This window comes from Crocuta crocuta, unplaced genomic scaffold (assembly GCF_008692635.1).
Source record: "Crocuta crocuta isolate KB4526 unplaced genomic scaffold, BGI_CrCroc_1.0 scaffold95, whole genome shotgun sequence".
Taxonomy (NCBI): Eukaryota; Metazoa; Chordata; class Mammalia; order Carnivora; family Hyaenidae; genus Crocuta; species Crocuta crocuta.
Window position 1 is genome coordinate 4,911,183 of NW_027530971.1, and position 25,283 is coordinate 4,936,465.

Consider the following 25,283-nt stretch of genomic DNA (forward strand, 5'->3'; position numbering starts at 1 on the left):
AACAGTTTGTGTGTGTGTTGTGGGCGCCCACCCCAATATAGACTGGCTGGCATGATTTATACATATTTATAAGAAGCTGTGAAAACAATNTCTGAGTAAAATACTGTGTTGGAAAAAAGCTGAATTAAAAACACTGAAATCTCCTTCACCTTGGCCAATATGCAATCCTTTCGGCTTCGTAATTTAAAAGATATGTTCATAAACAGGAATTAAGATCATTTCTATATCTTCTTTTTCTTGAAAGATCATCAAAGCTTAGTAAGCGTCAAAGGATTCTTAATCAAGTAATCTTAGTGGATACATAATACAGGTCCAAGGAATAAAAAAGTTTCCATTAAAAATTTTTTAATGTTTTATTTATTTCTGAGGGAGAGAGAGAGACAGCATGAACAGGGGAGGGTCAGAGAGAGAGGGAGATACAGAATCTGAAACAGGCTCCAGGCTCTGAGCTAGCTGTCAGCACAGAGCCCGATGGCGGGGCTTGAACCCACGAGCCGTGAGATCATGACCTGAGCTGAAGTCAGACGCTTAACCGACTGAGCCACCCAGGCGCCCCTAAAAAGTTTCCATTTTAGAGATTATTTTCTGATTTCTAGTTAAAAAAATTCAAGGCTAACCATTCTTTTATCCAATGAAGCATTAAAATTTATGAGTGGAGTTTATACGAAAAGCACTATCATGAACGTATTAGTAAATCTTCAATATCACACATAATTGTGGTGCGATTTAGAATCCACTTGAAAAGGATACAAATATTTGCACAAACCTTACCTTTTCCCCGGAGTTGTCTTTAGCTGTGGGGATTTGCCAGGTGATATTGGCAGAGTCTTGCTGTTCCTGAGTCTTTGCCTCTATGTCCTTAGGACAGCTGATCTGAGGAGCCTCCACATCTGACTCAGAAAATGCACAAACCAATAAATAGGTTGATACGTAATTCTAAGTCATTTAATAAAGAGGTAAAAATGTATGAATATTCTGTGACTCATTTTTTTTTTTTGAGAGAGGAGAGAGTGAGAGTGCGGGAGGGGCAGAGAGAGAGAGAAATGAGAGAGAGACCCCCAAGCAGGCTCCATACTGTCAGCATAGAGCCCAGTGTGGGGCTAGATCTCACAACCCATGAGATCATGACCTTAGCCAAAACCAAGAGTCAGTCCCTCAACTGACTGAGCCACCCAGGCGCCCGTGACTCATTTTTTACGTCCCATTTCCAGATTAATTTGGAATGTACAACTGCTTTCACCACGGCTTATGACGCCCTTCCTGAACCGAAACCTGCTGACCTCTTAGCTTCTTCATCTCTATGGTCACCTTACTGGAACTTACTCTCCACACTGGATAGTCTCATTCCCATGGAAACCCCATGGTCTTTACTGCGCCTGAGCCTTTGCCAATGTTCTTCCATGTGCCTGAGTCAGCGCCCTCTTCCCCCTGCACCTAGATAACTCCTACTTGTCTTTTAACTCACAGACTAGACACAAGCTCCTCAGGAAGTGCTCCCTCCATGGGTCCCCACAGACCCTCTGTCCTTCCTGACCAGACAAGCGACCATTCTGAAACTGAATTTTCTTCTCCAACAGAATTCAAATTCCTTTAAGGCCAGGATATCACTTGTCCCACTGTATTATACAGTGCTTGGCACACACTAGAAGCTCGGTAAATACTTTCTGAATGAAATAAGGAAACAGTTTTAAAAAACTGGGGCCCCTGGATGGCTCATGGGTTTGAGCCCTGCATCGGGCTTTGTGCTGACAGCCTACAGCCTGGAGCCTGCTTCCGATTCTGTCTCCCCCTCTCCCTGCCCCTCCCCTCCTCGCGCTCTGTGTGTCTCTTTCTCTCTCAAATAATGTTTATAAATAAACATTAAAAATTTTATAAAAAAGAAACAAACAACAAAATAAATGTGACTGTGACGGGAAAGAACCACACTTGAAAACAAGGCTGTCAAGTAGAATTAATTAGCAGCGCTAAAATGCACTGTCAAAACAACAAATTAAAGCCAATGTATTTTTTGCAGTGTGAAACTTTGCGGAACGGATACTGAGTTAGAGCTGGTAACATAAACATAATCCACATCTGTCACTGTAGACCTAAATTCTGAATATATAACATTAAAAAATCCCGTATTTTATGTTACATTGAATTAGGTCTTCTGTAACTTGCAGGTAAATAGATCTGAGTTGATATAATCTGTGCCTCATCTTCTTTTTCTTTGAAACTTTATACAATTTATATTTTCTTTTTTTCCTGGAGGGGCTTATACTTGGGCACTTTCCCCCCACAAATATACATTAACATATTGACTCTGAAAATCTAAAAGAGTAGTGGAAATTTGTCCATACTTGAAGAATACTTTAACTGGATTTGGAATTTAAAGTTTATATCCATGTTCTTTCTGTATTCTTTGGACATTGCTTTATTTCCTTCTGGTTTTTATAGTTGGAAATGAGAAGTATAATGTAAGTCTGGTTCTTGTTTCTTCTGTGCAGTTTCTCTCTTCTCTCTTTGAAAACTCATTTAAGACTTTCTTATTAAACTCTGGAAGTCAGAAATTTCACGAGTAGTGAAAATATGCTGCCTCATGGTCCGGGGCTATGACTGATCTCAAGTTTAGCTCAGAGAAACTTCCTTCTGGTGGTAGGAAAACTCTTCTCTATCCACTTCCCGCTCCCCTTCTAGAACTCTTTAGTAAATGGACACTGGGTTTTAAAAAACCTATCATTGGTATCTCTTAACTTCCATCTTTTTGGTTTCATCCGTTGGGATGTTCAAGTTCTTTGTTTATTATTTCTCCATTCTGAAGGAACTCTCAACTTGGTTCTTCAAATCACTAATACTGTTTTCACCAATATCTGTTCCACTTTATTTATCCTTCTCTTAGAGATATTTATGATGTTTTTACTTCTAAGAACTCTTTCTTGTTTTCAAGACCCCCTCTTACACAGCAGTCTATTGTTGCTGTAAGGCAGATGGCTATGTTCTCCTATGAAAGTAATAGGATGCAGGTTTCAACGTGGTGATAAACTCATGTCTCTTTAAACTGATTTAGTCCTGCTTTATATAGGCCATTAAAATTCCTCAAGATTTTCATGTCCTGATGGAAAAATTATCTGATTTCCAGCTTGAACATTGTCCTTATGTTTCTATTTCTTCTGTCATTGCCTGGCATATTATAATTGGATTCTGTAAATCCATCATTCTGAAACAGAAACCCTCCTAGATCATATTAGGATACTGACTACCACTTTATCACAGATTTGCAGCACAAGCTGCAAAGAGGCCCACCCCACACTGTACCAATATCCGATATATCACTATACAGGAATCTGGGGTCCAGCCTGACCGATGTAGGGGACCTACCTTTACAAACAGCTGTCTGAACTCTGTCGCTCCACTTTCCAGAGGTGGTGCATCTCACTTCTTCTCTGACGCCTGATAAAACGAATCCTCGACGGCAACTGAGTTGACAAATTGTCCCAGGTCTGGCGGGCTGCTTGCCACAGCTGGCCGGGAAGACGGTAACGCCTTTGGGCTTCTGAAAGGTGGGGCAGTGGCGCTCTGTTGTAGGGAAATGAAAGAATGTTATTTGCATTCCCACAAATTTCAAGAAAAATACGACTGTGCTGCCTTGGAACTGATGTAAGTGACTAAATGGTATCTGTTGATGACACTGAACATTTGATAGATTATAAATAAAGCTAAGCTAGCTCTCTCTGGTTATCTCATGTTATTTTGCCAGTGGTATCAATACCTTGAAAAACTTCTGATATGTTAGTTAATGCCAACCATGACTTTTATCACTTGCATGGAGTACATTCTTTCAGTTTGCAGAACATCTATGGCTCTGAAGTTTAAAATAGAGTCCCGCGTTCGTGGATTAAGCAAAATATTCAGCAATTAGTCTCCATTTTTTGGGCTTTTTTTGGTTCTATCTTTATAGAAGTGAGCACGTTATGAGAAAAGTTTTTATTTGGGGCCCCGACCCTTACCGCTATCTTTCAAATCAATGAAGAATAGCAAATGAAGGGGAGAGAGTGCAAACAAAATGGAAAACCAAGACTAAGACTTAATGTAGGGGGTGTGTGTGTGTCTCCGCCCGTGTGCACATTTATTTGTTGTAGGAATGATTCTGCCAGCAGCAATGCTAACATCTTTAGTTTGCACCTCCCATGTAATAACTGCTAACATGTATACAGTATGTTCTATGTACCAGGCAGTATTCTAAGTGCTTTACAAGCACGGACTCGTTCAATCCTATGCACTAAACGGTACTATTATGATTCTTACTTACAAACAAGAGCACCGAGGCACAACTATGGGGAAGTTACCCACAGTCAACATTCTTGAGGTCACCCTGCAGCTAAGTGGCAGATTCTGTGTGCCTCTAAATACTTCACCACCATGCCTCCCTCCTGAGATTTCTTTTAACCCTCTGTGCCGGCAAATGCAGTTTTTCCTGAGAAATTGGTTTCTTTCTTTTATTTTTGCACAGTATATGCCAAAGGACTGCCCAGCCTTCCTGTTCTGCTGTGATGAAGGGCAAAACCAGAGCCAAATTTGTGGTTCAAATATAATGACTATGTTGGGCTCAGTGTCCCTTAGTTAGGGATGGTTCTTTATAAATTAAGAAAATTATTATTTTGACTGTGATAATTGTTGAAGATTTTGTTCCCTGTTAACATTCTCTTTTTTCTTGTTTGCTTATGGTATTTTGGGCAAACATGTCTTTTTAATTCTTTGTAATACCCAATTCTACTCATTTTATTTCTGCTGCTTTTATACTTAAGTTCTGAAATTGGTTAACATTCACCTTATTTAACTATACTGTCTTCTAATTTTAATGGTTTTATTTTTTAAGTTATATTTTAATGCTTGTGAAGAATTAATGTCAGTGTCTGGTATGAATTAAAGACATACAAGAATTTCATTTTGTTTCATTTGTTTTTCCCAAAGAGCTAGCCAATTCTTCTATATTATAGATTGAATACATCTTTTCTTCCCAACTGACCTGTGATGCTTCCTTAGTAATAGATGAAACTCATAAGTTTCAGAATCTATTTAGTCATCTTGATCTATATGGCAGTATTTGCAAAACTTCATTTTTGTATTTTCAGTATATATTTTAAAGCCCAGTAGGAACCACTATCTCTTTAATCTTCTTTATTACTTTTCCTTTTTCAATCTTATTTTTGTGATTCTTGCCTACATATTCTTCTAGATAATCTCTAGAATCACTTCCTAACTCCAAAAGAGGGTCAAAAAGACAAGCTCTGCTGGGATTTTAAATGAGATTGCCTTTTACCTATACATATATTGAGAAAGAACTTACATTTTGATAACATTTTATGAAAATATTAAGGTATGTTTTTTACCCCTCGGTAACATTTTATAGTTTGTGTGACTTAGGTTCCACACACTGCTGTTTAAGGTTATTCTTATAATTTTATATTTTCCATAGATCTTCTGAATGTGATTTTTCACTATATATTCTGTTTATCACTGTATGTGGAAAAGTTTTTTATTTGGTATTCTTATGACTTTAGTGAACTCTCAACTCTCTTAGTAGATTCATTCAATTTTAGACATGTAATCTACAAATGATGATGGTTTTAAATCCCCAAAGCTCTAACCTTAAGATTTATTACAAGTGCTCCAGCTCGGAGAACAATACTCAACAATATGGATGATTCTGAGCAGTCTTTCTCTTCCTAGATTTAATAAGACCGCCTATATTGATTCCATAAGCGGCTGCAGGTTTAAGAAGGATATCACTTTTATTATGTCAGTTATCAACATGAATTCCTCAGAATTGTATTGAAAGTGTGTTTTAAACGATGATGAATGGCATTTTTATCTTCTAGCAAGCAGCCATGTGGATTTTTCCTACTTGTTATAGTGAAAGAATTCATTATGTTGATAGATTATATCTTATTTTAAGCCCTTCTGCATTCCTAGGATAAACTCTACTTGTTCGGCAGGCCATTCTCTTAGATATGGATTTGTAGCATATTTGCTGTTACAGTTTATTATCTGTTTTTTGGAAGCACCTATCAAGTTGCCAATAAAATAATACTATTTTATTTGTTAATATAACCTGTTTAGCTTCCCATTACTTGGGCCAAATTATATGCTACAGAGTTACTGTTTCTGAAAAGCTTGGAATAATTTCATCATTCCTCAGTCATTTTTGGAGTAATTAATACTCTGATAACATTTCCCACCTCTTTATGACTAATTATACACTTGCATTTCTACTTTTTCTTGATTCATTTAAAAAATTTCATTTTCATAGAAAGGCATCCATAATATTAAGATTTTTTATTTTATGTGCACACATTTATATATGTTTTATTATTTGAAAAACCTCTGGCCTCTTATATACTTTGATAGAGCTTCTTAGACTAATTTTATTTTTGCATTTTTCTTACTTATACTTTAAAAATACATTATTTTATTCAAAGATTTCCCTCTTATTCACCCCATGGCATCCCATCTCCCTTTATAGCTCATTTTCCTTTACTTAAATATTAGTATGTAAGTCTTTCAACTTCCGTTGCAATCTTTCTTCTCCTAACTTTTGAATTTAATGTTTAATTATATACATTCTCCCTGTTTAATAATAAAAGGATTTATAACTATAAAATTACATCAGTATAATTTGGGAATTTTTTTTTTTTTTTTTTGGTAATGTTTATTATTTTGGGACAGAGAGAGACAGAGCTTGAGACAGGGAGGGGCAGAGAGAGTGTGAGGAAGACAAAGAATCCAAAGCAGGCTCCAGGCTCTGAGCTATCAGCACAGAGCCCGACGCAGGGCTTGAACTCACGAACTACAAGATTGTGACCTGACCCAAAGTCAGATGCTTAACTGACTGAGCCATCCAGGCGCCTGAATGTGTATAATTTAGCCCATAACTCATAACTCTGGTTTTAGGAATTTCTCAATTTCATTTTTTATTTTCTAAAAATTGTATTTTTAAATTTCTCCTTTATCCACTTAATTCATTTATCTCTCTTTGTATTGAGGTCTATACACTTTTGTGGTTTTTTCTAGTTTCATACTTTAGAAAATGTTAAGAACAATCGTTAATAACACTGACGCTGTTATATGTTTCAAATAACCTTTCTTTTTTAGTGTTCGCCTTTTAGTAAGGTAAAGAATTCATTTGAAGAGTTACTGTTTAGTATTTAAATCCTTATGTATTTAAATATTTATGTATTCAAATCTAACCCCTTTCCTTTGATTCTTAGGAAATTCTTCTCCATTAAAAACGCAGATTGTTTTTTTATTCTTATAAAGTTCTCCTTCATAAAATTCTGTACCTTTTCTTACATTTCACTCCTTAATTTGCCCAACTTAACTAATGAACTTAATTTAGTGATTTTTTAGTGCGTATGAGTCACAACTGATTTTTAGATAAGTGTTCCCCCATTGATTTCTGAAACTTCCTTTACTGAGTGCTGTATTCTTCTATAAACTAATGTTTGTTTCTATACCATATTTTGTCATGTGTAGCTCCATTATTCTGTGCATCCTTGTACCATTAATGTGCTATTTTCATTACCGTCGGTGCACAATCTGTTTTATGTTGAGAATAAGTTCTCCCTCATTTTACCTCATGTTCAAAATTTTTCTGTTTTGTACCTATCTATTCTCTAATACACATTCTATTCACTTCTATCATTTTTTAAAATCAGAAGTATCATAGTAATTATGGTTGTTGTCAGAATTTGGAGGCTACAATGAGTGGTTCTCCAATAAACTGTAAAAACGGATACAACTTCCCTTTGATGGTTACATAAATCAGCAAGATTTGCATTTGCTTTAAATCATTAGAGAAATGTGCACAATAATTTTAAAAGGAATTGAGAATAGGAAAATCTTATTAAATGTATTATTTTTTAAAGTTTTGTTTTATTCATTTTGAGAGAGAGAGAGAGAGAGCACACGAGTCAGGGAGGGGTGAGAGAGAGGGAGAGACAGAATCCCAGGCATGCTCTGTGCTGTCAAAGCAGAGCCCAACTCTGAGCTTGATCTCACCAACCCTGAGATCTTAACCTAAGTGGAAATCAAGAGTCTGATGCTTAAGTGACTGAGCCATGCAGGCACCCCTGTATTACTATTTTTAATGAAAGATTGGGTCCCTTAGAAGAGGAGTTGATTAGTCATGGAAGCAGGGAAAGAGGTGATTCACAGTAGTAAACATTAGCATTTACATAGAAAATCTAGTGTAAGGAGACAACATCCCAACTAAAGAAGTTTATTGAGATTTATTGTGCCATTGTAAAGGCACCTTTTTTATGATGGTAGATCCATCATCTTTACTTCTTTAATTCTGTGGAATATCTGAAGAAGCTATCACCCTTTGTTTGGGTTTCATATAAACTAAGCACATTCTTGAGTTGGGTGTTCTTGCAGCTTCTGCCTACAGGGAAATACAACGCATGCCAGGCCTACAGTGTCCATAATAGTAGTACAGTGTCCATAATCATAGGCATCTCATTGCTCATGAACCGAATTTTTGCTTAATAGTAAATTCATTTGCCTGTCCAAGAGGGATTAATCTCTTCCCAGTTTGATACCAGTTTTTCTGATCTGAAACAGTGACGGTCAACTCTTGGATGGTTAAATGAATCTCCCCACACCCTATAAGCTCAACACCTTCCTGATGATACCTTTCTTTATCATCAACCATGGATCCAATACTAGATGATACTAGAACAAACCTGTAAATCAATTTGGAAGGAACTGACATATTCATAGTACCTAGTTTTCCCATCTTGGATCTTGGTATATTTCAATTTATTCCTTATATATAGTTCTTTTTCCTTTTTTGGATGTTGGTTATTTAATTATCTACATGCCAAGCCAGTATAGTACATCTGACATTTTATAAGGATTCACTAAATTGTAGTTATAACCTCATCATCATCTTTATTATCATTGTCATTTGTATTTGCAGTGTATAATGAGGAACAAACTGGAAATGTTTCTGAATTTATTCATTCCGGACCTGATTTCAGTAGGGAGATGTCACAACTCTTCAAGAAGGACAAGGCAAAAAAATTTTCTGATGAAATAGAAGGTTCACTGGGTCATGATTTTGTCCTTTTATCAACAAGGTAAAAGTAACTTCTGTTTAAAAAAGCAAGGGAATCACAGAGAATTTGGTTTTTTAAAAATCCACCCAAATTGGCCCCAGTTAAAAAAATATATCATCACCATTTCAAGCTGTAAACTTCAGTGACTTGGATAATGGGATTCTGGTGTAGAAGGAATAAAACTGCACATTTGTTTATGTACCGGTGTACCTGTGTCTCTGTGCATCTGTATATATGGATGTGGATTTATATTCATTATGAACCAGTTTTTAGTTCTAGACCTTCAGAGAAAAGTGGAGAAATCAGAGAACAAGAGAAGTAAACCACCGAAGGCACCATGCCTTCCATGACTTACCCACACACCGAGGTTCTAGACCATCCCACTGGGTGTTTGCTTGACAGGTAAGCTTAGCACTTCCTTCTAGTCTGTACCCTTCCTCACAGGTAACCAAACACACTGTCTTGTAGGACATTTCCCTGGTAGAACAGCTGATGCGGCCGTGTTTGGGTTGGCGGAGATGGGGGCATGTTCGTACTATATAAAATGAAAAACACCAGGTCACATTTCACTAAATAAAGACAAACATAGTAAGGTAAACAACGTCTACATATTGCAAGCAAGAAAACACCTTTTCTGAAAATGGCAAATAGTAAATAACACATCATTATGTTCTGAGTTAGTATGGGACAGCTGGAAGCATGTGTTTCATCAAATGCATTGCCCAAGTAAGGTCCCGGTGCTCAACTACCTGCCCATAAGTGGGAAAGTTAAACTGTCTAAGGAGTCTGGTCCTAGATGGATGATGATACCTGAAGATTGGAGGTGGCTGACAAAGGGAGGTATCTTCAGCCTTTAGTCGGGCTTTTGCTGAGCTTTCCAGGCTACTTTCCAACAAAAGAAAGAAAGTCTTTTCCAGGACAGGGATTCAGGTTCACCATTAACTCAATTCTCAGATCTCATGGGTACATCCTGGGCCTTTTAATGATCTGAGCCTCTGCAATCTTAAATTTCAGTATCCTACTCCTTGACCATAACTCTGGTCCTTTCGGCTTTTTCACTCCTTTCTTCTAAGACACTTACTCCAAATCCTAGTTTATGATGCTAATCTTGACTTATGCACTAATGTTGTTTTGTTTGTGTGTTTTTGCTGCTTTGGCAAAGAGTGCTGGTTGTGCACCTGATTAATATTCTCCCAAGTTCTATTCAGCACAAAATATGCACAGCTAGAAGGTAACAACTGCCCATCTCCATAGCAACGAATGGCAGCCAATGAGATACAAGCTATAGTTGTTCAGGATGTCTGGAAAGCTTTTTAATGGAGACCCTTTCAATTGAGAGAGTACTTTTTGCCTTCCCCTCTTCTTCCTTTGTTGTCCTGATATATGGACATGAGGGATGGTACCCCAGCCCATTACTGTCTAAGTATAAGATACAACTATAGAATATCTATCAGGTACTAAGAGAGTACAGCAACAAAATTAAAGAAGCCTGGGTCTCTGGTGATAGTGGAGCTATCACGCCAGCTTCTCTTCTTTTATTTATTTTTTTTAAAATGTTTTAGTTATTTCTAGGAGAGAGAGAGAGACAGCGTGAGCAGGGGAGGGTCAGAGAAAGAGGGAGTCACAGACCGAAATAGGCTCCAGGCTCCGAGCCAGCACCCAGCACAGAGCCCGACGCGGGGTTCGAAACCACGAACCACGAGACCATGACCTAAGCGAAAGTCGGACGCTTAACCGACTAAGCCACCCAGGCATCCCTCTTCTTCTTTTAGATGAGAGAAAAATAAACCCTTAATTGGTTTCAGACACTGTTAGTTGGGTCTTTGAAATATCAGTAGCTGGACACAATTCCTAATTTCCTGTATCCAGCATCCATTCACTTTGCCTTTGCTACTTTCCTAGGGCAAGGTTTCTCCCCTCTTTCAGCTCATGGGATTTGTGTGTGTTCCAGCCCTGTTCAGAGGTGGAGCATGTGACTTAGGGTCACATTTCCTGGGCTTTTCCTGGGCTGAGAAGTGAGCAGGTACAACTGGTGATGTGATCCTTTTTTTACTACCGGCTTCAAAACCTCCCCGAGAGGGCAGCCAGGGGGTATTTACTAACCCCTCGATGCTGGAAGTGCCCCTGTGCCTCAGTAGCCTCAACACCACCAGCAGAAGTGCTATGGCGTGTCTAGAGAAATACGCCCTTTCCTTGTACTGCTAATTCTCACTTGCTGGCCTCAACATGACACCAGAGAAGCTACGAGAGAATACTCATGCTGGTCCTGCCTCTACAGGTCCCCAAATGGCATGTATGCTCTGAGCTTTCCCGGCATGCTTTTCCTCACTGCCCAGCCCACCAAAATCCCATAATGTGTCTTAGGGTCTCTCTCAATTAATCCCATGATGCCCGATATTCCTGTTTCGGAGTCTCTCGTAGGAAGCTCAAGGCTCCAATGTTATCCCTCATTTACCAGGGTCATCCTCACATACTTCTAATCCAAATCTAATTCACAAACTCTGGCACCTGCCCTCTGGAATACACATTGGCCTTCAATAAATCCTCTCCTACCTAAACTTCACTTGCACTTTCTTATTGTAATCAGAATCCAATGGTCTCTTATAGACACGGCGTGGAGAGAGAGGTGTCCTCTCTGTTCCTTGTGCCTTCCCAGATTATTCCCTCTCTCTCCTCCTTCTCTGTAAAACCCTTTAGCTCCCACGAAGTGTCAGAGTGTCACATTAAATACTCAACATCTTTTCCCCTCCAATTGTCTGCTGACCTCCAGGCCATTTCTCATTCTTTGAAGATTTTGTTCTCTCTGTCTCTCTCACACACACACAATGGTGATTTCACTGTCTGTGTAGACGATCATTCCAGTATCGTGGCTCATAGTCTTTACTTCCTCTCCTGCAATAACCATATCCTTCACCTATTTGATTGCCTTATCTTCTAGCCTTTGCCATCACCAAGCTAACATCTACCCTCTGACAACAGCCTCCGGTCTTCTTGGATCCACTCCCTCAGGGGCTTCAACTCCATCAGTTTCTATACCCTACTGGGATCTCCAATCTATTGTGTGTTCTGTAGATAAAATCATCTCTAAAGAATTTATACTCTTTCTAAACTTCTTCTCCTCCAGCTCTAGCTTAAACCCACTCTGTTCAGATTTCCAATCAGGGGAAGGAGGGCAGTAAAGGAGAAAGGAAAAGGGAGAATAAGAAGAGGGGAGAAGAAAGGGAAAAGAAGGGGAAGACAAGGTAGGCAGAAGAGAAGGGGGGGAGGAGAGAAAAAAGAAAGGGGCCATGAAGGACAGTGTACAGGAGGGAGGGGAAGCTGAAAAATAGGGAGGGGAAGGTCAAGTAGGAAGAAGGGAAAGGGGAAGAAAAAGGGAGGGGGGAGTCTGCACAGCCCCGTGGAAATTTGCCCTGTCAGATGGCATGTACGCTGCTGTCATAACAGAAATATGGAGAGCAAAAGAGAGTGCATTTCTGTTAGATATGCCAAAGGATGGTCACATAAGACTCATGTGCTCACAGATGTAATCCTACAAGCAACAGGAACAGCACAAAAACATAACCCCTACAGAACAAAGTTCTACTATCAACAATAACACTTCTGCAACACTAAAGGCTAGAAGACAACATAGCAATCTCTAAATATTTTTGAACAAAATCATTTGGGACTCAGAATGTTTTGAGGACTCTAGGTAGGATGACTTTGTCTTCCACGTTTCTGTATTTGCCAATTTTTCAGATCAAGCATATATTTATGATGAAACCTTAAGTTTATAATAATAAGAAAGGACATTGGGGCAAAATATTCAGTGCATATTCACCTGAAGTCGCTGTTTGGCAGGATCTATTCTGAAGGAACCCATTCAAGGGATACTAGTTGGCAAAGCATAAACTTTGGGTGTGTTAAATATATATTTAGGGTTGATTATTCTTAGAGAAAACAGAAAAATCAAATTAGAGGCTAAGCGATAAGCCTTCGCCTTTTAATCCCTGGGATGGCTTGGATCTAAATCAACTAGTAATGACAAATGACTAGACACATTTTGGCCTTCCACATCTTGATTTTTATTGAAAGTGTCTATCATGGAGAGAATCATTGTCGAGTGCATCAAGGGCATAGAAATATTTTGTCCTTTACTGCTTGGTTTTTATTGACTGTGACCACCCTACACAGCGCAATGCCCAGTGCCAGGCGGAATTAAAAGGTAAGATAAATTCCTACGATCAAAATGTATAAAATCTGGAAAACTATATTAAACAACTGCTTTTAGAGTTAAGAAACTGCTGAAATCACTCCAGCTTTCCAACTTGAAATGAAATGGATTTGCAACACCTCTCAAGAGTATTGATAGTAAATTAGAGTTGGTGTTTCATACACATACAAATTATATTGCTTCTCAAATGTTGCTTTAATAAACTTTCATTGCTCCTCTGGGAAAACAAAGCATAGGCAAGGATTCCTAGTCAGTCCTTAAACATTTTAGACCCCTTTACAACCAAGAATGACTATTTACTACCATTCTTAATAGGAATTTGCTTATTTATTAGTTTCAATTAAAATTTTTTATTTCAACAAGCAGACAAATTGTGCAATAAGTGTTTCTTGGTGCACATTCGTGTTAAAGCAACCTGAAGTGTTCATTTGGCCTTTTTACAAAATAGCAATTCTTTCAAGAATATAGTCTACTAAGAAGTAGACAATGTGAGAATTGCTCTGGTTCTCATTTAAAAGACTAATTAGATTTTCCCCAGATACACAGTTCCTATCAAACCCCAAATTCTGATAGCATCTATCCTGAAAATAAAATAAATCTGATATAAAGTAAAGATTCTTATGGTCATGTGAACCATTTTCTCAGGAAAACTGCTATCGCAAAATTTAATTTACTGTGATGTTGTGGCTTAGCTAGTTATCATTAGGAAACCACAAAAAAAAAAAACCTTCCTAGTTTAGAAATCAATGTATAATTCAGATAAAATTGAAAAAAAAGTCTAATTGCTTTATGAGGAGTACAGAGAAGGAAGAAGGCTCAAGCCTATTAAATATTACTTAACACTATAAAACATTAATGATACAACATGAGCTATGTAAAAGCCTTTATGTTTTACACTGATCTTTAATTTCTGTCTCAATTTCAGAAAGATTTGCAAGAAAAAGATGACATAACTAAAATGATTCTGTTCATACCATTAGGTTTCAATTAGAAATGGTAAAATACAACTTTCTCCAGTTGTCCATCCTGAAACAGAAGGGAATCCCAAAGCAGCTGCCATATTTTATTGAATGCCAGACTGCCCCATCTATGAGGCACACCATTACTTTATGTGCCACTAAGAGAGAAACAGCAATATCTATGAAAGGATTTCGGGCCACTGACATTAAGGTACATCTTAGTGTTTAGAGATGTTAAAATGTGGGAGGAGAAAGTGTTTTATAATTAATGAAATATGGTATATTTTTTCAAAGAACAATATCTCAAGTAACTAAATTCACAAATGATGTGCCAGAGGAAAGGAGTAAATATCTTCACTCAGGACAGCTTTGTACAGGTTAAGTTAGGTGCTAGGTGTGGGAATGAAACTGAAGGGATGTCTGATTAACATTATTTTATTTATATTGGAATATCAACTGAAATCACATAAATAAGAACAAGAAAGCTCTTTAACAATGTGAATGCATGACGGGAAGGGACATAGTCTGACCATCAATATATCTATTTATCAACAGACTTATCAATACGTGTATTTGTCAAATTCAAGAGTTTGATCATTCACCAGAGTACAACTAAGGGTTGAGAAGAAAAGATATATTCTGTGCTCATAAAGGACTCAGTCTAGCAGAGGTGATAGACAAGCTGCTTAATAAAAGTCGTGTGTGTTGGTTTGTATTATAACAAGTTGATCAGGCTGGGAAATGAGCTGTCAGATTCCCCTTATTGTCGGCCAGGCTGGGGTTGGTCAGAAGAGGAACGCGTCCTGGGTTTTGGAAAGCAGGAAAGGTCACTGTAGCCAGACTCAGTGACAAACAAATGTAGACATGTCCCGTGGCTCCCAGCTTGTCTCTGCTCACTTCTATTCCATGCGCCAGCTGTTGACTGTGTTGGCCTGAGGAAGCTCCAAGCTCGCTGCCAGGCTCTTGACTCGGGAACCATGGAAAGATTCTCTTAGACCTCCCAACGCATTTCTCCTTTGCAGCTCCACCCCAGCAGCGGGGCAGGCTTGGGCTCGCAGACTGAGTTGGTAATAACACCTCTGATGCTCCAAATTCTCTTCTAGATCTTCAGTTTGCCTTCAGCTCCTTCCAATTGCATAAGGTCCAATTCCTAAAATAAATCCCTTATCCCATGACACTTATGGTAACTACGCTTCCTTGACCGACCCTGACACACAGAGCACAAGGGCTAGAATGAGGGGGAACGGATGTGTGCACACACATACAGACGTTAGAGGTCATCCCATCCAGGCTGAGAAGGATGATGACAGCAGAAGGTTTATATAGAGAGACCAAGAGCAAACGCAGAGCTATCTGGCACTCACAGCTGTGGGAACAACTTGTCAAAGGATGGCTTCCTGAGAGGACACGGCCATTTCTTATGGCTTTAGCGTAGGCTCTGAGGCTCAGGGTGTGAACTGTGGAGGGTAGAGAGGCAGGGGTGGGACCTTATCCTGGAGGCATTGTATTCCTGCCTTTCGCACTCTAGAAGATCAGTAAGTAGAAAGTTAAAATGTAATGTTTTCCACCCCCTGCTATGAAGTATTTGGAAGAAGGGGTAGCGATTTTACAAAAAGCTTCTAACTTTGACTTTACAGAAATATATCTAAGAGGTTTTCTACGATTAACTTTTTTACTCATGGGATGTGGCTTTCTTACCATTTGAGACTGCATGACTGAAGATGTCTTTCCTTGGCCTTCCCGCATAAAACAGTAGCTGATCTGAGCTTGGAAATCTAGGGTCTGATTCTTTTCTCTCAGAATCCTGACAACACAACCTTGTCTTATATTTAGAATGGCTAATCAGAGGCTCAGGTCTGATTCTCTTTCCTTGGTAGGTAATGTTATTTATTTCTAACTGTGAAATGGGCACAGTTTTCTATTCTTCCGGGGCATTTAGAAATTTCACTAAGATTCTTTCCAGACATGGACCTGTTTTCAATAATTTTTTGCTAGCCCTCATTAAGTGATTTTAAACTGAATATCAAAGATGTCAGTTGCATGTATTTTCAAGGTTTCAGCTTGGGGATATATTCTCTTTCATTCCATTCTCTCTCTAGGGTTTTGAATATGAGAAGAGTTTATTTCCCAGGACTATTCTCATGTCACTTTATCCTTTCATATTCTTTTAATCTTTGAAATTCTGCTCTACTTTCAGAAGAGTTTCTTTTTTTTAAGTTTTAATGTTTTATTTATTTTTGAGGGAGAGAGAGAGAGAACAAACAAGCAGGAGAGCGGCAGAGAGAGAGGGAGACACAGAATCTGAAGCAGGTTCCAGCCTCTGAGCTGTCAGCACAGAGCCTGACACAGGGCTCAAACTCATGAACTGTAAGATTATGACCTGAACCAAAGTCAGAGGCTTAACCAATTGAGTCACCGAGGTGCCTGTTTCTGAAGTGTTTTTGAGTTGATTTTCTTATTAATTTGTCTTTTAACTACATCCATTCATTGTGTCCGCAAACTTTTATTTCCCCTTAAGAAATCCTTTTGTTTTCAGGTATCTCCCATTTCTTGGAACCCTGGCCTTATTTAAGCACTGTAATTGCCTTAGAATCTCAGTGATTCCATTTATTTCCCTTTGCTGTCAGGACTCCCTTGTTCAATTCTGCAGATTTCTTCTTCTTTTTTTAGTGCTTATTTATTTATTTATTTTTGAGAGAGAGAGAGAGAGAGAGAGAGAGAAAATGAGAGGGTACACAAGAAGGGCAGGGGCAGAGAGAGAGGGAGACACAGAACCTGAAGCAGGCTCCAGGCTCTGAGCTGTGAGCACAGAGCCCAACACGGGCCTCGAACTCACGAATGGCGGGATCATGACCTGAGCCAAACTCAGATGCTTAACTGACTGAGCCACCCAGGCACACCCTCTTCTTTCTTTTATAGATACACAGAAGAGGATGGGTTAGGACCTGAGTTAAGCAGACTCATACTTACAGATGGTACAAACTGGTAGCTGGTAAGTGCAGTGGTCATCTCCTGGGGCTCACAAATGACCTCAGAGCCTGAGTAGGTTGGCTTCCCTTACGAGCACAAGAGCCAAGAGAAAACTCCTTACCGTACTCCAGTGAGCTGTGTGATGTGGGGTCCTGGAGCAGTCAGATCCTCAGCAAAGTGTATTGCCGAAGGATGCCTGGGGGGTGTGGTGGGGGGTGAGGTTGCCAGATTTAGCAAAGCAAACAAACAAATGAGGAGATCCAGTTAAATTTGAGTTTCAGAAAATCAACACCTCATTTTTAGTATAAGTAAATCCCACATCTTGTATGGGACTCACTTATGCTAAAAGTTGTTGCTTATCTAAAATTCTCATCTCACTGGGTGTCCCCTGTATACCATCTGGCAACTCCAGGCAGGGGGTAAGTACTGTATTCAGAAGCTTGAAAAGAAGGGATTCTGAAGGTCTTTGGCTTGATCCCCTCTTTTCTTAGATAGCCCTCTCTTTGAACCCTACTTGTGAAACCTTAGGAAGTTGTGTGTGCAACAGTTGTAAGAAGAAGGAAAGGAGACCCTAGAGATGGCGAGAGCGGAGGTGAACTAAGCCACCATTCTATTCGTGTTTCTTCTCTGTTTGATGTGAGAGCCTCTGGTTCTATTCGAGGCACAGTCCCTGTTTCTATTGGCTTGACTAGACCCTTTGTGATCTCACTTGGGCAAATTCCCACTCTCCAGAGCATGCCGTCTATTCCAAGCAAAGGCTGGAGACATACAGGTTGGCTCACTGCTCCCACTGCGGGGCCCTGATGTGGCCGCCTGAGCCCTCTAGTCACATGCGTCCTCAAAGCCCTCATTCTAACCGTCTCCTTGGCACCCTATCTTGGCTGCTTGAAAGCTGGGGCTTGGGGTAACCTGTCCATTTCCTTCCCAGGAAGGCCCTGTCTTTGCTCTCTGTCCATAAAAGTAACACAGAGGGCACAGTTTATAATGATGTGGTCAATTGAACTCAGTAGTTCTGACTTCCTATAATTTTTTTCTCTTTCTGTGGTCTGTGGGCTATGAAATCAAAAGAAACAAAGAACTTAACTGGTCCATGAAAGGTTAAGTCAAGGAAATCCAGCAAGGCAATCTAGAAACAACGTGAACCGGCAGTGTGCATACCTCTGCAGGAGCTCTCTGAACCCGACCACAAGCCAGTGGGCAGACACAGAAGGATGCTACTTCCCACGAGGTCAAATCCAGGGTGACATCGGACCCCACAGGCTGCATTGAAGTGGTTGTTGCAAGTGTTCTGGATAAAGTAACCGTTTTCGGGAGGCCTCAGGGCAGGGCAGTGGACCACTAACATTTACAGAAAGAAAATAAAAAAGCCAAATTAGCCTTTGCCTATGAAGCAGCCTCCCTGCCTGTGTGTGTTTAAGAGGACATTTTACACACACGGCAAAATTACCCACATCATTCCAATTTACTGCATTGTGATTTCTAACTGCATGTTTGAAAGGAGAACCCTTACATCTCACTCCTATTAGGTATGTATTTACTTCCAATTAAATGTTTTAAACAGACTAAATATTTTTTAAGCTCTAAAATGGTTTTATTTGACATCGGCGTGGATATGAGATTTTGTAGTTCTTGATCTTCATAGGTCATTAGCTATTTTCCTTCTTTTTTATTGTTTATTTATTTTTGAGAGAGAGAGAAAGAGACAGAGACAGCATCAGAGGGGGAGGGGCAGAGGGGGGGAGACACAGACTCCAAAGCAGGCTCCAGGCTCTGAGCTGTCAGCATACAGCCTGACGTGGAGCTCGAACTAATGAACTGTGAGATTAAGACCTGAGCTGAAGTCCGACGCTTAACTGACTGAGCCTCCCAGGTGTCCCTGTTTTCTTTCCTAATTAAGGTGGCACAAAACAAAGAATAAATTCAACAATGGCACAAAACAAAGAATAAATTCAACAAAATATATTTGCTAGAAATCTCAAGAGCCATAGCCTCTTGTACATGTTACAGGTAATTACATAGTTTTAATTTTTGATATGAATAATATCAGGACACTTTACTCATAAACATATTCTCTTTAAATGAATTTAAATATCACCAGAGCCCAAACTAGCTAATTTGTGATCATACGTTTTGTTAAATTTATGTCTTTTAGATTCATATTTAGATCTTTTTCAAGTACTAAATCTTTCTGGCGTCATAGTTATATTACTCCTGGGGTCTCAGATCTACTTTCTCTGGAGCAAGATACGGGTGTGTGCATTGATAAGAAATGCTGCTTAATAAAAAACAAAGTCGGCGCCTGGGTGGCTCAGTCAGTTAAGCGTCCAACTTCAGGTCAGGTTATAATCTTGTGGTTCATGAGTTCGGGCCCCATGTCAAGCTGTGCTGACAGCTCAGAGCCTGGAGCCTGCTTCGGATTCTGTGTCTCCCTCTCTCTCTCTGCCCCTCCTCCACTCGTGCCGCCTCTCTCTCTCTCTCTCAAATATAAAAAATAATAAACATTAAAAATAAACATTATTTATTTTAATAAATATTTAAAATTAAACAATTTTATTTTAATGTTAAAATAAACATTAAAAAACATTAAAACATTTTTTAAAAATAGAGCCAGCTGGGTGCCNTTAAAATAAACTGGATGGAAAAACCACCATCATTTTTCTCAAAGAGATCAGCTTTTATATTTCCTATCTACCAAACGTGGGAGACTCACCTTCGCAGGTCTGGCCGGATGCCCGATATCCCTCTTTGCAGACACAGTCTTCCAGGGACGTACTTCCGGGTGGAGAGGTGTGATTTTCATCAGGACACGGAAGGCAAGTGCTGACTCCTCCTGGAGAGCCTTCCGGTTTGTATGTCCCTGATGGGCAAGCTGGGGAAGTCCATTTTACGTTAATTGATGGTACTTGAATTGATAGTTAACAACATTGAAACTAAGTGGACAGAGAAAAAAATCCCAATGATTGCTTTTCATACAAATAATAGTATAATTCAGGTAAGGGCAGAAACAAAGATTCTTTTTTTAAAAGTAATGTAGTTTGTTATTTACAGGTTAAGAAATTGCCTCCTCAGTCCTGTGATTAGTTACAATTACAACACAACCCAGCATGAGATGCCTGGGCTTATTTGTGGGAAAAAACAAAACAGTGATGCATGTTTAAGAANAGCAGAGGAGAACTACATAAGCAAAAAGCACAGAGCCCATTGTTTCTGTTCAAAGCACTTGCCTAAGGAGAGAGAAAGTGAAGAGCTAGAGGGAAATAATCCAACTGATGGGAAATAGGCCCTCTGAAGAAAAAAATTATTATTAACATCCTGCTTTCCCTGACTCAGAAAATCTCACACACACACACACACACACACACACACACACCCAAAGCAGGATCTAATTGATCTTGCTTCAATTTTACACACACAGTGCTCTGTACTGACAATGTCATTTTGAGTCTGTAACTTTCTCTCTGGAGTTACACATCTACAAAATAACTCAAAATTGAATGAGGAAATTGCCAAAAGGGGTCGCCTGGGTGGCTCAGTCGGTTAAGCTTCTGACTTTGGCTCAGGTTGCCATCTTGTGGGTTTGTGGATTTGAACCCACGTCGGGCTCTGTGCTGACAGCTCGGAGCCTGGAGCCTGCTTTGAATTCTGTGTCTCCCTCTCTCTCTGTCTCTCTCCTGCTTGCGCTCTGTCTCTCTCAAAAATAAATAAACATTAAAAACAAAAAGGAAGTTGCCAAAAGAAGGGCTTGTAATTCCCAGCTAATTCGATACAGCACTGTCAAGTATGCATCCGATTATTTAAAGCCAGTAGCAACAAGTAATCTATACTCATGTGATGCTATTTTATATAATTATCTCATTTAGTTTATAAAGTATTAGTAAACAGCATTAATAATTATTTCTATTAATATGTGCATTCATTTTATTAGTATTTTGTCCACTTTAAAGATGAGCAAATGGAGGCTCAGAGAGATTTGCTCACTCAGAGAGATTTGAAGTTACTGAGGAGGTGATACAGCTAGAATTTTTTCTTTAGTAGTTAACACTGGTATATATTTTTAAGACAAAAAATTCAAAATTACATTTATTTCACTCTTAATTGGCAAGTCAAATATTTCTAAATGGTAGCACATTCCTTTACTCTTCCTGTTGTCATTTGTTAAAGGTCTGTTTCTGGGAAGATAAGGTCTGGCTTATTTATTTATTTGTAATATATATATTAGGTTTACAACAAAATTAAGAGGAAGGGTAGGGCTAGGATTTTAAAGTAAATATTTATATGGTATACTATGTCCCAGGGACTGTTCTACATATTTTATAAATATCTCCTACATAATAATTATCTCCTACAACCCTGTTAAGACTTATGAAGTAACTAATATCATTAATCTTCTTTTATAGGTGAGAAAACTAGGGCAGTAGAAGGTCAAATAACTTGCCAAAGTTACAAAGTGAGTAAGTGGCAAAGCTGAGATTTGAACCTGGATGGATAGTTTGTATCTAGAGTCCATGTTCTTTACCACTACACCTTGCTGTGTCTTAAAACCAGGTCTCTTGGATGCTATAGTCCTTATTTTAACCACCAGAATAGGCTAAAAAATATAAAAGAGACAAGATGCACAATATAATGTAATTATTGGAAAAAGATAACCATGCTTCTGAAATTATTGACTATATTTAAAAACAGAAGGTAACATTTTCCCATGATGTTTAATCGCAGATTCTAGAACTGGCTACATCTGTGACAGTATTTAAGAATGAGAGAAACATTACAAAAATAGTTATGATGATATGTGACTTATGAAAAATAGTTCACCACAAAGAGAACACTGCAATCAAAGCATCATAGTATTAAATATTGAATTATTATTGAATTATCCACTACTGAGTATTTCTTTCTAGAAAAAGTTCAGTAAAATATTTGCACCAGTCCTCAAGAAGATGCAAGACAACATGGTCTCCTTTATTTTTTTATTATTACTACTTCAAAATTTTATTAGAGAGAGAGAAAGTAAGCAGGGGAGAGGGGCAAAGGGAGAGAAAGAATCCTAAGCAGGCTCCACACTCAGTGGAGAGCCCTACATAGGGTTTGATCCCATGACCCTGGGATCATGACCTAAGCCAAAATCAAGAGTCAGATGCTCAACCAAATGAGCCATTCAGGCACCCTGAACATGGTCTCCTTTAAACAGAAGTCAGCAGCTGTAGGAGAAAATGATTATGATAAACACATAGATGGAGAAGAAACTACAAACTGTAACAGCAAAATTAAACTTGTCCTTTGAGACAATAAAAAGAAGCCACAAAATTCCAGAACAACAGAACTGAGTACACCTAGGAAAAGTACCGGTTGTGATATTAACACGAGAATATATTCCTTACTTGATGATTTAATGCAAAACAAACAAACAAATTAACAAAACCCTCATCAAGTTTCAGTGAAATTAACAAAAAGTGATTGACACCCAGGATAAAGGAAAAGTATAGCAAGCATCTAGGAAAGAAAAGCAAGTATTTATAAATGCAAAGTCAAACTTATACTCCATTTCTCCTGTGCAAAAACAAATGGCAGGAGAAATAATGGACATGTATAGCATAGCTCTGTGGGAAATATACTATCAGCCCCAAATTCTATATCTAGACAAGCTATTAGTAAATGTGAGGGAAGAGAAAGACATTCCAGGATATGCATGGCTTCTGGGAATAAAGATGCATTTCAGTGACTGAAAAGAAATCCAAATTAAAAACTCAAGTATGGGGAAAATGGTATGTAACAAACTGCTTTAGATTAAGAAACGAGTAGAACATATAGTATATCACTAAGTATCTTGGTAAAATTGCAAAAATGAAAAATAGCAAATAAGACCCTTTTTATAAAGAAAGATATATGATCTGGGCTGCCTGGGAGGATCAGTCGGTTAAGCGTCTGACTCTTGATTTATAGGTCCTGTGGTTTTCCAGCTAAGAAGCAGAATCTCATTTCAGTACCTTTAGTTTTTTAAGTCATGAAGCCAGATCTTTAATGGGCTATATTTAGAAGCACAAAGTCTGGAATATGTGTGTATTCACAAGAGTGTACATTTTGTGCCTTGAATCACTTTGAAAAGTGTGGATCCTCTGGTTCGTGGGATCAAGCCCCACGCTGGGCTCTGAGCTGACAATGCAGAGCCTGTTTGGGATTCTTTCTTTCCCTCTTTCTCTGCCCCTCCTCCTCTCTCTCTCTCTCAAAATAAATAAATAAGCTTCTTTTAAAAAAGAAAGACATAGGATCTAAAGAAGAAAATAATCAGTATAATATAAAGAAGAAAGGTTTAAAATATGAGAGAAACTGGGAGAGGGGTGGGAAGGGGAATGCAGGGAATTCCTCATTTCTTTTTAGATACACTGATATGATAAAACTGAAAGAAAAACAGAGGATCAAATTTGTACATGCAAAAAATACAAATAACTATGAGCAGGAAAAGCCTGCATGACCTCCAAATCAGTGGAAGAGAAAAAAAAAAAAAAAACCTCAAAGAACAAAGATAGAAAAACCCTAGGGAAAAAAAATAACAGAAATAATGAAAAACAGAATAGCACAAACTAACATGATGGAAGAAAACCCAAACATGTCAGCTATCATAAATAATATTCATGGGCTAATTTAACCCTGTTGATAAGATGCACACCTAAAATAAGCCAGACCTACAGGTTAAAAATTGTTGGATGCACAAAGATACGCCAAATATTTCAAAAATTATAAATTACTACCTTAAGGAGAAATAGAAATTTAATACATAAAGAGCTTCATCCAAAGCTTGAAAAACAGTGAATACTCCAATTAAAAAGTTGACAAAGAGCAAGAACTAGAAATCCCCTATAATTTCCTACAATGAAAATACGCAATAATCACAGGATAAGCAGTTCAGCCTCACTCATAATAAAGAAATGCAAAGTGATGGCTACATTTTAATTTGGCAAAAATTTTAAAGGAGGGTGATACTTATTTGCCAGTAAGCATGTGAACAAACAGGTTCTCTCCTATTCTGTAGGACAATATGGGGTAGACACAAAAACCCTCAAATGGAACTTTCCTTTTGAAAAGGCATTTCATTTCTAAGACTATGTCCCAAGTAAAGATACGTAAAAACGTATGTAGGGGCACCTGGGTGGCTTAGTCGGTTAAGTGTCCGACGTTCGCTTAGGTCATGATCTCACGGTTCATGGGTTTGAGCCCCGCGTCGGGCTCTGTGCTGACTGCCAGCTCAGAGACTGGAGTCCGTTTTGGTCTGTGACTCCCTCTCTCTCTCACCCTCCCCTGCTCACACTGTCTCTCTCTCTCTCTCTCCTAGAAATAAATAAAACATTAAAAAATTTTTAAAAAAGTATGTATAATTGTTGTTAATCATTATACACTCAGCTCTGGCAATAACACAAACGTCAAGAGATGGGGGGTTTGTTATGACACATCCATCCAACGGAACAGTAGCCATAAAAAAACAATTCTTGACATGGAAAATCATTCAAATTATGTAGTTGAGTGTAAAAAAATGCATGTTTCAAACACTGTATGTATTATATGATCCTTTTTGGCTAATATATATACCTAGGAGACTTTAAGGACATGATCTTTTAAGGTTATGTATACATGGTATATATTTATGGTAGAATTGTGAGACTTTCAGGTTTATTTTTGTTGATCTAATATTTTCTAGTTTTGCTACACTGAATAGGTACTACCTGTGCAAAAACAAAAGTAAATAAAAATTATATGTAAAAGAAAGTCATTGTCTCCAATGCTGTATTTCACACGGTTACTGGTTCTCTGACCTCCGAGATCTCTTTGGTTCCTCCTTCTCCCTCTATCTCCTCCAACAGCCAAATGAAAACTATGTTTGGATTTTCCTCCTTCAAAATCCTCTGCGTTTCCCCCCTCCCTCCATCAGCATTGCCTTATCTTAGATCTGAACTCATAATCTCTCATCCGGGTTTTTATAAAGCTCTTAACTGGTCCCTCGGCCTCCATTTCTTCTCTTCATTCCACCATGAAGGCTACTTTCTAAAATAT

At 38.6% G+C, this 25,283-nt stretch overlaps 1 protein-coding gene across 1 annotated transcript in view; it reads right to left on the minus strand.

Annotated features, from left to right (window-relative positions):
• Window positions 1-25,283, minus strand: part of SVEP1 (sushi, von Willebrand factor type A, EGF and pentraxin domain containing 1) — a 190,781-nt gene that overhangs the window by 108,754 nt on the left and 56,744 nt on the right. The window contains 5 exon segments of the mRNA XM_077769764.1: window positions 772-890; window positions 3,358-3,555; window positions 9,454-9,633; window positions 18,399-18,578; window positions 19,951-20,109. Of these exon segments, the coding sequence (XP_077625890.1) occupies window positions 772-890; window positions 3,358-3,555; window positions 9,454-9,633; window positions 18,399-18,578; window positions 19,951-20,109 (836 nt within the window).